Here is a 15729-nt window from a genome sequence, read left to right as displayed (position 1 = left end):
CTGACATGTTCTGTTTATTTGCATATTTCATATTTTCTGTACCTTAATTTTCTATTCACAGAAAACTGCATTCCTTACTTCAGTAAATGAATATTAGTCATCTACATATAATGGTAGTCCACATCATTCCCACTAATAGAGAAGACAATGTGATAATGGGTAAGACAATTTAGAGGATAATTTAGGAGTCATTGTTAAAATTTCACAATATTTCCTAATGTATTCAAAATTCTGTGCCTTTGTATCATGAACTAATATTCTAAACCACTACCAGTACAAAAATTGTAATTATGGATTAACCGGTGATAAATTCCAAAATATTTTTCTCTAAGTAAAGAGTTTACTTTTTCCTTACTTGAGTACATAAAGGTGACTGAAGAGGCTAAGCTTTATTTTCTGTTAATTAGAGTAATGACACACCTATTCCTAAGCACATAAGTACAGCTTCATTTCAATATAAGTAACACAGATTGGTTTAATTATGTATGGCATGCACATATGCACCCTTGTCATTTTAAAATTCAGCTACTCATTTCTTAGAGATCAAACCTTAGATAAATTTTCACATCTGAAAGCTACCAACCCAGAATTGTCTCTTTTATATTTTCCTACACAATTTCTTTCTAGGTTTTCTTTATTTTTTTTTCCTGTGCACATACACTTAATTATTTATAGGTAAAAATTTATAGGTATATATGGTATGTGTCGTATATACATATATATTTATAAGCAGGATACTCACTTTTGGAAGAAAATATGTGAATTTGATCAATTTCAGCAGTTTCAAGATGGTGTTTCATTAAACCATTTAATAAATTCAAATTGATAAAAACTATATATTAATAATTTATGACAGAAGCTTTAACAAGACCTTAGATTTTGATTTAATAATCATATCTGTCATGTGAAATCAATACTATTACTATTTCTGTTAGTTTAAATTTTCACATATAACAGAATCAAGTTTAGCCTAGTAAGGTGGTGTGAGCCTTGAAGTTCAAGCTATTTTAGAGTCTTAGACTATGGGGGGGGGGTGGGTCACTTGAGTCAAAGGAGTTCCAGCATATTTGAGCAATAAAATAAGACACAGTCTCTGAAGGAAGGATGGAAGGGTGGAAGGAAGGAAAGGAGGAAGGAATGAAGGGAGGGAGGAGAAGGAAGGGAAAAGGAAGGGAAGGGAGGTGGGAGCTGGAGGGAAGGTGGAAGGAAGGAAAAAAGGGGGAAGATAGGGAGGGATGATCAGGGAGAAAGGGAGGTTAGGGAGGGAGGGAGGGAGGACCCAAAAGAAAGAATGGAGGGGAGGTAGGAAGGAAAAGAGAAGAAAGAAGAGGTTTGGGAATGAGGGAGTAAGACACCAGGAGGACAAATTCAGAATAAATTAAAAATATTCTACAGAACAGTTATATGACTTTAGCCAATATAATTACAACCCTCCTTGCTTATTATAGGCAACTATTAGATAAAATGGTGTCTAGAATTTGCTCTTTTAGAAATGTGTATAATAAAAACTTTACTATAATATTTGCTTACTGGAAGTAAATTCTGGTATAATTCATTTGAATAGAGGAATAATTTACTCTACACATAACTTTATTTTTGTTTGACTTATTTTATGTAGAAAACAATCTTTTCATGATAATGGGAAGAAGTATGAATATGATTCAATTGGACAAATTCCCTTCATTATCATATTGATAAGTTATTTGTTCCTTAAAAAAATTGGAAGCTGAAATTTCCCCATACAATTTTTAATTATTATTTGAAATAATTCTGTATTAAAATTTCAATTTTATTCTTTTTTCCTTTAAATTTCATGAAGAGAATTTTCTATTTTCCAAGAAGAGAAATTACAGTATCATTATGATAAATGCATTTTTTAGCCTTCACTGTGAAGTGCAAAGCTGTAATGTTACAGGACCCATGAATTAGTTGTTATAATGGGATAATTCACGAGGCACAAAAGGAAATTAAATGAGAAGTTTCAATACTTATTTTATAAAATCTCTGGAAATACTATTAGCTGAGTAATATGAGAAAAGCTGACTGAAGAACAGCCTTAAGAAATGTATTATCCCACTAATGAAGAACGACTGTGATGCATAAAATTGTATGTTATGAAAAAGTGATTTTACAAGTGTTTGAAAGGCCAGGCAACAAGGTGTATTGTAGGATTTATTGCTAGCAATGTCATTATTGCAGTACTAGAGGGAGTTGAAATTATTTGATTCAAAATATTGCTTATCTAGAAAGTAGCAGGATACTTTCAAAAACCTCTTCCACCTAAAACCACAAATGCAGTTTTTCCTACAGGCTCAGCAGTTGTCAAAGACACAGACTGTTTCTAAAGCACAAATAGGCATACAACTTAAATAAGAAAAACCCAAAGCTATGAAGTATCTCTCGATGCAAATAATGAGAGGTTCTGAGAGGAAACAGTTCCAGCAGATTATTGACCCTATGGGATGAAAGATTATTTATAACAGTCTCCCTTGTAAGGAAAAATCAAAAATCTAGGAGTTGCTTAAGTGTAGTTGCTATAATTTATTATAATTATCTATATTAATAAACAATCTTAAAATGAACCACAACTCTATGTCTCTTCTAACGTATGAAAAGTATGCCTGAAAGAGCTTGGTATGCACACATTCTGAAATCTAACCAGAAGCTCATGGATCACAAAGTAAATGTGACATGATGAGGCCTTACCCATCATAGAGGTTGCAGGACTCTATGCAGATTCTTCCTCTGCTGAAACGACGGCAAGACAGGCATTGGTCAGGACCAGGCCCCCAGCAGCCATCACTTGAACAGAGATGGTTGCATACCAACCCTTCAGCAGCTGCAAGACAAACCGAATCCAATAGGAAACACTGTTTTAGATAAACACTGGGAAATAGAAAGTCTAGATAAAATGGTAAGTATGGAGTTATCAAGGAATTATCAGGAGCTGGATAACTGGTGCAGTGGTTTAAAGGTATTTGCATGCAAGTCCTAATGACCCAGCTGTGATTCCCAAGTACCCACATAAAGCCACATATGTCTAGAGTTGGTTTGCAGTGGCAGGAGACCCTGGAGTGACCATGTTCATTATTTTTCTATCTCTCTTGCTTTTAAATAAATAAATAAAATATGTTTTAAAAAGCAACCATCAAATTGTCTTTTATAGTAAATGCACAATTTATTTTAAAGTTTAATTTATTGCTTCAGGTTTTTATTTACTCATTTGAGAGAGAGAGAGAAAGAAGCAGATGGGGAGAGAGAGAGAGAATGGACATGCCAGGGCCTCCAGCAACTGCAAACAAACTCCAGACACATGTGGCCCCTTGTGCATCCGGCTTACATGGGTCCTGAGGAATCGAACTGGAGTCCTTAGGCTTCATAGACAAATATCTTAACTGCTAAGCCATTTCTCCAGCCCTGCTTCATTTCTTCGTACAAGGTTTTGTATATCTCTGATTTATCTACAGTTCAGTGTGGCCAATGCTGACTTTGAACTTTTGACCTGCCTTCTGAGTGTCTAACTAGTGAGATTATATTCTTGTGCTGTCACATTCAGTGAGCTCCCTCTCTCTCTTCTCTCTCTCCATTGTTGGAAATCCAGCTCATAGCCCTTTACATGACAGTGAGTGATATATCACTGAATCACATTTCCAGCCTGATACATTATTTTGCTTTTCATGAAATCAAATTTATTAATTTTCCCTCTTACAGATTATGCTTTTCAGGATGTCAGCTTCCTCTACCTACTTCTACATCCCAAATCCTACTCTAATTTTATTGCTCTTGTTAGGTTCAAATCCAGGGTCTTTGGGATTGCTGGACAAGTTCTCTAACACTGAGACCTAGTCTTACCACTTCCTGGTTACTTTTGCTTTTAATAAAAGTTTAAACCAGGCGTGATGGTGCATTCCTTTATCCCAGCACTTTTGAGGCAGAGGTAAGATTTTCACGGTTTTAAGGCCACACTGAGATTACAAGTGAATTCCAGATCAGCTGGGTTAGAGTAAAACCCTACCTTGTGAACAAAAACAAGCAAACAAAAACACTTCTTTTGCTTCATATTTTATCTTCATATTTTATAATTAAGCCTGCTCTTAATGTTCACACAAGGTATGGAAATATGGTTAAGGTTCTATTTTTGGTGTATGGGTGTTCATTTGCTTCAGTTTCATTTATTCTTAAGACTACTCTGTGATGGATTTTTATTTTTGTTAAAAATCAGTTGAACACACTGATCATGGTGGGTTATACTGGGCATCATATATCATGTGTGACTGTCTTTTTTTTTTTATGGACATAAGATTTTACTTTAGCCCAAACTGACCTGGAATTCACTATTTAGTCTCAGGCTGGCCTTGAACTCATGGTGCTCATCTTATCTCTGCCTCCCAAGTGCTCGGAGTAAAGGCATGTTCCATCCACTGGCCATTGGTGACATTTTTTATGGGTTCTGTATTCTGTTTTATTGATGAATGCATTTAATATTTTATTAATACTACACAGTCTTAACCATTTCAGCTATGTAGTGAATCTTAGAATTATGGTGGAATGTTACTAGTTTGCTTTCTGTCATTTTGGTTGAAATTGCACTAAATCTGCACACAGATTAGAAGAACATTGAAATTGTTGCTTTTGAGCTTTCCAATACATGAGTACACTGAACCTCTCTACATACACTTAAGATTGACCTGAGAATTCTTCCAGTTTAGGAATGCAGTGTACTTCCACACACACTGCAATTGTACTCGTGATTTTTTTTTTTTTTTAATCAGTATACTCTTGATTTCAGCATACAAATCCTGGTTGTATTTTATTGGATCCACCCAGTATTAAATTTCTATATTAGTCAGTTACTGTTTGGTCCAGATGTTAATTGCTAATATTTAGGTACAAAACATTTTGTATGACTTGTCTTGTTGAAGGGTTATGTGTTTTTTTTTTTTAATTCTATTTGGATAATATGACATCAAGAAAAGCATCAGTTTTATTTACTCCTTTTTGATCCATATGTGTTTTGTTTCTTTTTCTCCTATATTATGCCTTCTAGAACTTTCAATGCTGTGCTGATTGAAAGATGAAAGATGACATTCTTTCTTGGTTCTCAGTGGAAACACATCATCGTTTAGCACAACACCACTGCCATGAAGTATAATATTAGCTGACAGATGTTTTTGTAGGTGGTCTTGATCAAGTTGGGAAAGAATTTCTATATTTCCATTTTTTTCCTGAGAATTTTCAACTAGAAATAAGTTATACATTTTCTTTATCAACTGATTTTATGATATATTTTTCATTCGATTATCAATATACTATATTATAATGTATGATTATCACATAGTATATTAGTCTGTTATCCTTGAAATAATTTGGCTATTATTATGGTTCTTTTCCCCTACTTTTAAAATTTGGGATGGATTTTTTGTTTTGTAGCCCAAGCTAGCCTTGTGTTCTCTGTGTAGCCTAAGATGGACTTGAATACATCAATACTTTTGCCTCAGCTACCCAAGTGCTGGGATCATAGGTGTGAGTTACTACGTCCAGAATTGCTATATAATGACTTTTATGTATTGCTAAATGAAAGATGACAGCTAATGTTACTGTTAAGGATAGATATATATATATATATATATATATATCATGTATATATTTCTATTTCTAAGTATATATATATATATATATATATATATGTATATTCTATATACATATTCCTAATATTCCTACAATATATGAGATATAAAAGATTCCTTAATTCCTTCCTCCTTTTTCTCCTCATTCATCTTCTTTTTCATATTGTTTGTTATATAAAAATCTCAATTTAAAACAAAAATAATGCACATTAGAAAATATCATCCACTTCACAGGTGGACAGATCAACAGAGAATCTCAGCTGTGGGCACACAAGAACCAGGCTTAGTTCCTGTCCTGCCTAGATTCTTTGCCGTCTGGTAGGGATAAAAAAAATAATAAAAATAAAAAATAAATCAGTTCTACATCCCAGCTTTTCTGACACCATTTGGTAGGATATGAATGCTCTACATTAGAGCTCAGTGCTGTGGAAGTCTGTGATTTGCATACCTGTGCTGGCCTGGATGAAGCTGCAGTCATTTTAGTAGTTTAGTTTGGTTTAGTTTGGTTTAGTTTGGTTTAGTTTAGTTTAGTTTAGTTTAGTTTAGTTTAGTTTAGTTTAGTTTAGTTTAGTTTAGTTTAGTTTAGTTTAGTTTAGTTTAGTTTAGTTTAGTTTAGTTTAATCCAGTCCAGTCCAGTCCAGTGCAGTTCAGTTCAGTTCAGCTTAGTTTAGTTTGTTCTGTAGTGTTTGGCTAGAGTAAAGTAGTTACACTCTGAAACACTTCTGTTTGGTTAGGTCACCTTATCCTCGCCTTTTATGGAGCAAGAACAGACTTAGTGGGAGAATTTCTGGTGGTCTTGAGTTGATAGTTTCTTCACCGAACCCGATATCAGGCTGGAGAGATGGCTCCACAGGGTGATTTCTGCAAGGTCCAAGGACCTGAGTTTTATTCTTCACTACCCATGTAAAGCTACATGTTTAAGGTAGCACAAGTGTCTGGAGATCATTTGTTGTGGTAAGAGGCCCTGGTGTACTCATTCTCTCTCTATCTGACTCTCTCTTTCACTCAAATAAATAAATATATTTTAAATCTGATATAATGAAAAAGAAAGTTTGGTGAATTCACCTGTGTTCCATGCCTTAGATTCCAAGGTTCTTAAACTGCCTGTCCCTTCTGCTCTTATAGATTGTTGTACAATTTTATATGTATTTTTCCAGGTTTAATTATATGAAACAAGATTTGGGGTTTTCATAACTCAATGATCTTTATGAATAATTTATATACATTCAGCTATTTTAAAGTTATGTAATGTTTCTTGTTTTGATTATATTTATGTATATATAATGCTGATTATACATATTCATCATATATATATATATATATATATGTATATGTATAATATACAGATATAATGTTTATATATGCATTTATATGGGACCAATATTATCCTCAGAAGACACTCTGAAGAAAAAACCAATATTATGACAATAATTTGTGAAGACAATGAAGAGTATATAAAATCATACCACATATTATTATGAATACCTGAATTTTTGTATTCATTTCTTTTGGACCCTTTTAGAACATATAAACAATCCTTCAAATTTATGTGTATCAAATTCTGTTTAGGACCCTCCATTATATCTTATTTTCCATCTTGAAGAATTTGACCAATCCATGAGTGTTAGTTGCTATTGACTATTTCCTGGTATTCCATCAACATTTTAGTCCATCTATTTAACTAATTCACAACATTTTATTTTAGGTTTATACATTTTTCACACAGGTCCCTTTTCTCTCCCCCTTCCATAGGTGACAGAACCTTACCACAGGTGGAAAGGCAAAGCTGCTGGGATTCTCTGCTATACCCTTTGATCTCATTAGAGGATAGCTTTAGCTCGGTCAAGTCCTAACACGTATGCTGTATTTGCCTCCTTCATTCTCCCCTCGTGTGCTGTGTGTCATGTGCCGTATGCCTCAGAAGTTTAACCAAAAGAACAGAATGTAGTAATGAAAAAGCAACAATGAACTGGAACATATAACTATCTTCTTATTATTTCAAAACAACTAGATGGAATTGAAACTGGTGGATTTTTTTTTTTTTTTCCACAAGTGAAATCAAAGAAAGTGTCACTAACTACATGACATAGGAAAAAGAAAGGCCAGGGAATGCACTTCTTTGAAAATTCTTGAGAGATGTTTTCCATCAGCACCAAGAATTCAACACATATATGACCTCCCCAAGTGATCATAACGTGTGAAACTGAGGCCTGCTCAGGCCCTTGCAGTTCACAAGGCCAGGATAAATAAGACTCTCAAAGAAACCTTCACAATGTAGTTATTAGGAAACCTTTAACTTCCTCTCTGTTTTCTCTGGAAGCTGTAAAATAGATTTTTCTTTATCTTGTCTGAATTATATCTGTCTGCTAAAATTTTTTAGAGATAATAATGTGCTTAGTATTTTGACCTTTACAGAGAATATTGAACCTGCTTCCATTAAAATAGAGATGAACATAAAATAATGGATTTTGCTATAGCGCCAGATAAGTAAAAGTAAATGGATTAGCTCAAAGGTATTGAAATGGAGTACCTGTCTATGGGTACAAAGGCAGGGAAAATATCTTTTCTTTCATAAGACAGAACAAACCCAGCTACATTTTTGTCATTATTCAACATATAGATACACAAATTTTACTTGAAATATATTTGTACAGGTATCATTAATCTTGTTATTAAGGCTGAAAAGTATGGTTTAATATACAAAATGTAAACTTTTGTGATAAGACATGTTTTAAATTGAAATTATTTTGATTTAATAAGCCATTTAGCTTTGGGCAATTTCTTACATATTACACATCTGTAAATTGAATAATAATAGTATCATCATTTCAGAAGTATGAGTATTAGACAAGATATTATAGTATGCAAGGCAGATGTGGATGCATTAAATAAGCACTTACTAAATTTACTCATTTCAAAAAAGTTGAAAACATGAAAAGACATTCAGGTTTACTTTAAAAGTATCTGCTGAAAAATGAAGTATTTAATGTTGGACACTGTTAAGAGCTAGGGTTATAACAAACAATTAAGTGAAATACATATGTTACTTCAAGTAACTACCAGCTAGTTGGTAGTGGAGGGGCATTGCTAATAAGTAAATAGAGAGATGATAGATAGATAGATAGATAGATAGATAGATAGATAGATAGATAGATAGATTCTTATACTTTTCATGGATGACATGAAAATGCTGTACATAGACTATCATGGTGTCTTATCCTAATCAGAGGGAGCAACAGACAGCCTCCAGGTGGATCAACAGGAAGCCAAGATGAATACCTTACATGTAATAGGAATAATGAAAGTTGAGAGGTCTGTAGGAAGCTAGAAATTACACATCTAACCCAGATTTTTTGAGGAAGAATTACATCAGTGTAATCAGAAACTAGGGTAGACACGGACTATTTGGGAAGGAGGTTTCCAATAACCGAGTAAGATACACAGGATATCTAGTACCTGGCTACTATTTTCTGGATTTTATGAAATGTTCAAGGAACTATGGAAAACCACTAAAAGGTTTTGAGCAGAAGAATAATGCATCTAATTCACATGTGGAAAACATCATTCCACTTGGCTTGGTGGGAAGGACAAAAATATATGTAAACCAGCTGGTAGAAAAGATATAATGGTAATAATATAGGTAGGCATTTGATCCAAGTGGCCAATCAGAGTTTTTTATTTATTTATTTATTTATTTATTTATTTATTTATTTATTTATTTGAGAGCGACAGACACAGAGAGAAAGACAGATAGAGGGGAGGGAGAATGGGCGCTCCAGGGCTTCCAGCCTCTGCAAACGAACTCCAGACGAGTGCGCCCCCTTGTGCATCTGGCCAACGTGGGACCTGGGGAACCGAGCCTCGAACCGGGGTCCTTAGGCTTCATAGGCAAGCGCCTAACCGCTAAGCCATCTCTCCAGCCCCCAATCAGAGTTTTATCACATAATACAGATACTGGAAAAACAGCTTCATAATCTGTATTCATGATCTCTACAGACGCTAGTAGTCTTTCCCCATTAGGACAAAACTTTTAATTATTTATTTACTATTGTGTGTGTATGTGTATTCGGTGTAAGAAGAAAGCAGCCTTAAGCAAATGGAAGACTAGACTCCTGGTGATGAGATATGAATCTCTGGACTTAACAAACTTACAAACTTAGTTGCTTAAAGCAACTTAAATTAAGTCTCATAGTTCTGACAGTTATGAGTACAAAATTAATCTTAAGAGACTAAATCATAGCAACAAAAGCACTGATACCTTCTGGAGACTCCTTGAGACAATTTGCTCCTTGACTACACCAGCTCTTACAGACTCTTGTGACATCCCTTGATTTACAGCCACATCATTCCAACATCTGCTTTCACCCTCATATTTCCTTTACCTTTACCTTTCAGGAGGACTCCTGTTATTACATGCATTATTTCTCATTGTAACCTGGAGCCATGGTTCCATCTTTAAATCAATAACATCTACTGTGCCTTATGAGATCATATTCACTACTTTGTGGATTAAGATGTGGTCACTGAAGCCGGGTGTGGTGGCACATGCTTTAAATCCCAGAACTTGGGAGGCAGAGGTAGGAAGATCGCCATGAGTTCAAGGCTGCTCTGAGACTGCATAGTGAATTCCAGGTCAGCCAGGGCTAGAGCAAGACCCTACTTTGAAAAACCAAAAATCAAAACAAAACAAAACAAAACAAAAAGATGTGGTCATTGGTGGGAGGGAGGAGGGGGTGGCATTGTTGATCCTACAGCAGATACTAAGTTGTGCTAGAGCAAACTTGTAAGTAGATAAACCCAAAATGATGGAGAAAGACATTGTATATTTTTTCCATATGCCTGAAAAAAACAGTAAATGAAGCAAATCTGCAGTCCAAGTTAAATGCACCAAGAACACAATGGAAGATGACAACTCAGGGCTTAAAGAAAGCAATTAAATCTTTCACTTCTGCAATAGTTTCTTGAAATAAGTTGAACATTAACTTATAATCAAGATTTACTTTTTTTTCTTTTGCCTTTTTTTTTTTTTTTTTTGAGGTATAGTCTCACTTAAGCTCAGGCTGACCTGGATCTGATCCTGTAGTTCTAGACTGACTTAGAATTTATAGTGATCCTGCTGTCTCTGCCTCCTGATCATTGGGATTACAGGTATTTGCCAAAATAGTAGAGATGAGACTGATGATAACAACTGTGCTATATTATATAGGAACACAAAATTTCTTAAAATGTCTAGCATGTAAGATGTTTCTTATTATCTTGCTATTGTAATGGTGACCAGAGAAAAATAGATAACAAAATTAAGCAAACATTACTTCCCATCATGCCATTTTATATAACTTTTTAAATATTATTTATTTATTTATGAAAGAGAGAAGGGAGGAGAGGGAGGGAGAAGGACAGAATGGGCACACCAGGGTCTCCAGCCACTGCAAACAAACTCCAGATGCCTGGGCCACCTTGTGCATCTGGCTTATGTGGGTCCTGGGGAATTGAACCTGAATCCTTAGGCATCACAGGCAAGCATCTTAACCACAAAGCCATCTCTCCAGCCCCTCATATACTTTTTATTCCTTATGCATAATAAATTACCTGTGGATTAAATTCTAGACACACAGTGATTCATATTAGAGTGGGATCATGTGCATTATCCAAAGAATTCAGTGACATGAAATCAACTATAGTTTGAAATTTTTTATTCATTCATACTCAGTGAGGTAAATTTCTATCATCGATTTCTGAAATGTAAAGGTATAGATAAATATGGAAAATTATGCAGTTGCCCCTTTCTGTCAGAGGATTGTATACTTGTGGATACAATCAAACATAGTTTAACATAAATTAACAACTAGATTTGTACTAAACATCTGTAGGATATTTTTTCTTATTTTCTGTAGAAAGTAGTGTAACAACAATTTATACAGTATTTACGTCACATTAGGTAATATAAGTAAACTAAAGACGGGTTTATTTTATAAGAAAGATGATTTACATAGGATATACGAACAAATTTTGCCTTTTTGTTTTTTGTAACAGAAGTGAGTGGTCACAGATTTAAGTGTCTGTGGTAATATCCTGGAAGTGAAGTCCATGAATTTCAAAATTTCCATTCTTTTGACTTTTAGCTTAAAAGTACTCTCCTCTTGCCAGGTATGGTGGCACATACCTTTAATCTCAGCTCATGAGAGACAGAGGTAGAAGGATCAATGTGAGTTCAAGGCCATTTTGAGAATATATAGTGAATTCTAGGTTGAGAGTGACCCTACCTGAAAATAAAACAAACAAACCCAAATCTCTCCCCATAATTACAGATCATTATTTTCATATATATATATATATATATATATATATATATCTGTGGTTATGGGGAGAGTTTTTTGTTTGTATATAAATATTTAAATATATATAAAATTTGTAATTTAAAGTACTAAACCTATCACTTATCATAATGCTAATTTTGAAATGGTTTAATTAGAAGAGAAAAGGTAAAGCATATATTTGAAGGGGTTCTCAAGCATAAAATTTTATTCATCTCTGGAGCTCACTTTTAAATTTATAGTTCTTATTAATAACCACTTTTATTCCTTTCATGTTTACCACTAGCTAGTGTATCTTTTGAAAATTTATTGTTCACCACTTTAATAAAGTGATTTTCCCCCAACCCTACCAAAAAAAGAAGATTCTGATATTCCTCTTTCCTTTCCCATTTTCCCTCAATGAAATGTTTTTTTAAATAGAAGTTGAGTATTGTACCCTGGAACCATGTAAGGTATGGATATGTGACTGCTTAATATATAATGGATTTTATTCAGAAAATATCTGCCTAACAAAAACAAGAACAATAATAATATAAATATTAGGTCATACAAATAAAGCTATTTATTTGAGTCAGATATTAAATAAATAAGAAAAATATTATCAATGACTATTCTACAAATTATCTGAGTAAAACATCATGGCATTAAATAGCTTACCAAAGACCAAACAGTGAAGTTGGCTAAGATCAAAGCCAACACCACTTAGCTCTAGAACACCTTCATTGTTTGATTATGGTTTGCCCCCCACCATAACTCAAGTCAAGGCTTAATTCCTGAGTTAATGATTTTAAACGATACTTGACTGTGTGTGTGTGTGTGTGTGTGTGTGTGTGTGTGTGTGTGTGTGTTTGTGTGTGTGTATACTAGATATATGTGGTGAATACAGTGTAGTGTGTGTGATTTTTGGTGTATGCATGCCTGTGTGCAAATGTGTATGCAGGTGTGGAGGGGCCTGAGGCAAACATTGGGTGTCCTTCTCTTATTGTTCATCCATGCATTTCTCTCCTTGAGACAGGGTCTGTTCTTCACCCTGGAACTACTGTCAGTAAGCAGGTCAGCAAGCCCCAGAGATTCTCCAGCATCACTCCTCTTCACAGCTGATTGGGGTTTCAGAAGTCAGTGACAGAGCCCAGGTATTTACATGGGTTCTCAGGGTCAACCATGATGCTCATTGGCCTGTAAGGCCTTCATGCTTCAGTGGCATGTGCTCTTAACCTCTGAGCAATCTCCCCAGCCCAGTAGTGGAATTTTGAAGAATCAGCAAGTGGGGCCTGAGGTGCAATGACAGGATGGTTATTAACATGTATAGGACCATGAGTTCAACCCCTAGCATTACATAAAACATCTGGTGGGATCTTGAAGAGATGGGGCTTAGTGAGAGGTGATAGGTTCATAACTCCCCTCATGATTCCTCAGTGTAAGTCTCTTTAAGAATATTTGATTGTTCATGTGAGACCATTTTCTACAGAAGTGAGTTATTACAAAAGATAACGCAAGCCTCCCTCCTCTCTAATTTTGCTTCCTTCTGTTGCTATGTGAGCTGTCTCTAACATGTAGTGGGAGGTGATGCCTTTGCACTGATATGACACAGCCAGAGAACAACTGGCAATACCTAATCTTGGACTTTCAGTCTTTTCAAAAACTGAGGAACTGGCTTCCAGTCAAGATGGCGACCGCCTAGCTGCACTACAAACAACGAGGGAAAAAAGGCAAGTATTCAAGAGAAATTAGGAACTTTCTGAAGAGGGAGGGCACAGATCGGGGTAAAAGAGGGAAGCACACACCCCCGCGACCCACGCCCCGCCACCCCGCCCGCCGCAAATAACTGCATCGGGCGTGGCCCCGCGCCCAGCGGCCCGGCGCCCCGTGCACACCAAGCCCCACGCGCCCCGGCGGCCCAGCGCACCCCACAACCCCCCGGGCCCCACACCCGCCGCACCCCCGCACCCCCCCAGCACGCTCCTCCCCCCCAGCGCGCCCCACGCTCCCTATCCACACACGGCAGACGCGGCCCAAGCGAACCAAGGCTTCCCGCGCCCCGGGCACCCAGGCCTGCCCCGCGCCCCCACGCAACCAAGACCCCTGCGCCCCACCCCCGCGTGCCTCGAGACCACCCCACGCCCGCCCCACCCTCCCGCGCGCCCCACCCCCCGCGCGTTCCGTGCTCTCTATCCACACACAGCAGGCACGCCCCAAGCGCCCAGCGCCCCGGGCGCCCAGGCGTGCCCCGCACCCCCCGCGCCCCCCGGCACCCTGAGACCCCCACGCCCCACCCCCACGCGCCTCGAGCCCTCCCCCGCAAGCCCCGCCCCCGCCTCCCCCCCCAGCGCGCCCAACGCTCCCTACCCACACGCGACGGGGCGCTCAAAGCGCCCCGCAGCGTCCAGCGCCCGGGCGCCCAGGTGTGCCCCCGACCCCCCCGCGTGCCCCGAGACTCCCCGCGCCCCACCCCCGCGCTCCTCGAGCCCCCCCCCCGAGCACCCCACCCCCGCCGCTCATCCAGACTGCCCCCCAGCGTCCCACAGCATCCAGCACTCCATCTTACCTCAGCGTGCTCCACGCCCCCTGCGCTACCCGCGACCCCCTCACCCCCCTCCCCCGCACGATCCGCCCCCTCCCCCCCTGCGAGTCCAGAGCACCCCACGGTATCCCACAGCGCCCCACGCTCCTAGCTGCCCCCCCTCCCCTCACGCCCTGCTGTTCTCACATCACTTGCCGCCGGTCAGTTTCTGCTGTGTCCTGATTCCGTACCCACATCATCTGCCTCTGCACTACAATTGCACGTCCACACTGAGTCACTAGTGCCAGCGCAGCTGCCATCCCCTACCTGTACATCGCCACCCATCCCCCACTCCCCTGAGGCGGAAGAGCACAGACTGTTTATAGACCCCAGTGTACCCAGCCAGAATCTAGGCACCTTCAAGGTTGCTACCTCAGTCCCTTTTCAAGCTCAAAGGCAGGCAGCTTAGGTGCATTACTGGGTGAGAATTCAGGCAACTTTGGTGCCCCTGTCAGGCTATAGGTAGGCGGCTTTGGCAAGAGTGAGCAAAAACCCAGGCTGCTTACAACTGCCCCAGGCTGCCTTGGATTTGCATTAAGCTAGATCCCAGGCTGCTCCACCCACCTACCTGCCCATACACTGACATGGGTAGACCACAGCGCAAAAGAAATAACATGAAAAATAAAATGGAAGAAAATCCAGACAGATCACCCAGTCCAACAAGGATCACAACAAACCAAAACATAGAAGAGTGTTTAGGATCAGAACATCAAGTGGAAGCAATGAACAATGCAACCCTGACCAAACTACTGCTAGACCTGACAGGAAAGCTACAAAGGATAGATAATCGTATGGATGCTACCATCACTAAGCTAGAGCAATATGATAAGACACTGGAAGGAATTCAAAGAGAGCTAAGAGAGTTGAGGGAGAGTGAAAAAAAAGAGGACCTTAAAAATCAGCTGGCCACACTAAATGAAAACATAAAGAAATGCAAGGATGATTTCCAAGAATCAGCAAGAAAATCAGAAAATGAGACAAAAAGGAAGCTGGACAAAGCGATGGAAGTGATACATAGGAAAGTAGTAGAAAAAGCAAACTTAATTGAAGAAGTCCAAAACTCACTAGAGGCTCTCAAGAATAGAGTCAGCGAAGTGGAAGATAGAAATTCTGATCTGGAAGACAGGATGGAAGAAACAGTTCGAGAGTCCAAAAATTTCAGTAAGTTCAAAAGTTCCTGTGAACAGAACATGAGAGAATTGTGGGATACACTTAAACGTCCTAATAT

General features: G+C 38.1%; 1 protein-coding gene across 7 annotated transcripts in view; it reads right to left on the bottom strand.

Annotated features, from left to right (window-relative positions):
* Erbb4 (erb-b2 receptor tyrosine kinase 4) overlaps positions 1-15729 on the bottom strand; it is a 1092347-nt gene that overhangs the window by 282102 nt on the left and 794516 nt on the right. For all 7 annotated transcript variants that reach the window (XM_045146981.1, XM_045146983.1, XM_045146986.1 and 4 more), the window contains exon 13: positions 2707-2839. In XM_045146981.1, coding sequence (XP_045002916.1) covers positions 2707-2839 — 133 coding nt within the window. The remainder of the gene's footprint in view (positions 1-2706; positions 2840-15729) is intronic.

This window comes from Jaculus jaculus, chromosome 4 (assembly GCF_020740685.1).
Source record: "Jaculus jaculus isolate mJacJac1 chromosome 4, mJacJac1.mat.Y.cur, whole genome shotgun sequence".
Classification (NCBI taxonomy): domain Eukaryota; kingdom Metazoa; phylum Chordata; class Mammalia; order Rodentia; family Dipodidae; genus Jaculus; species Jaculus jaculus.
Note: the sequence above shows the minus strand (reverse complement) of the source record. Positions and strands in the feature narration are given on the sequence as shown.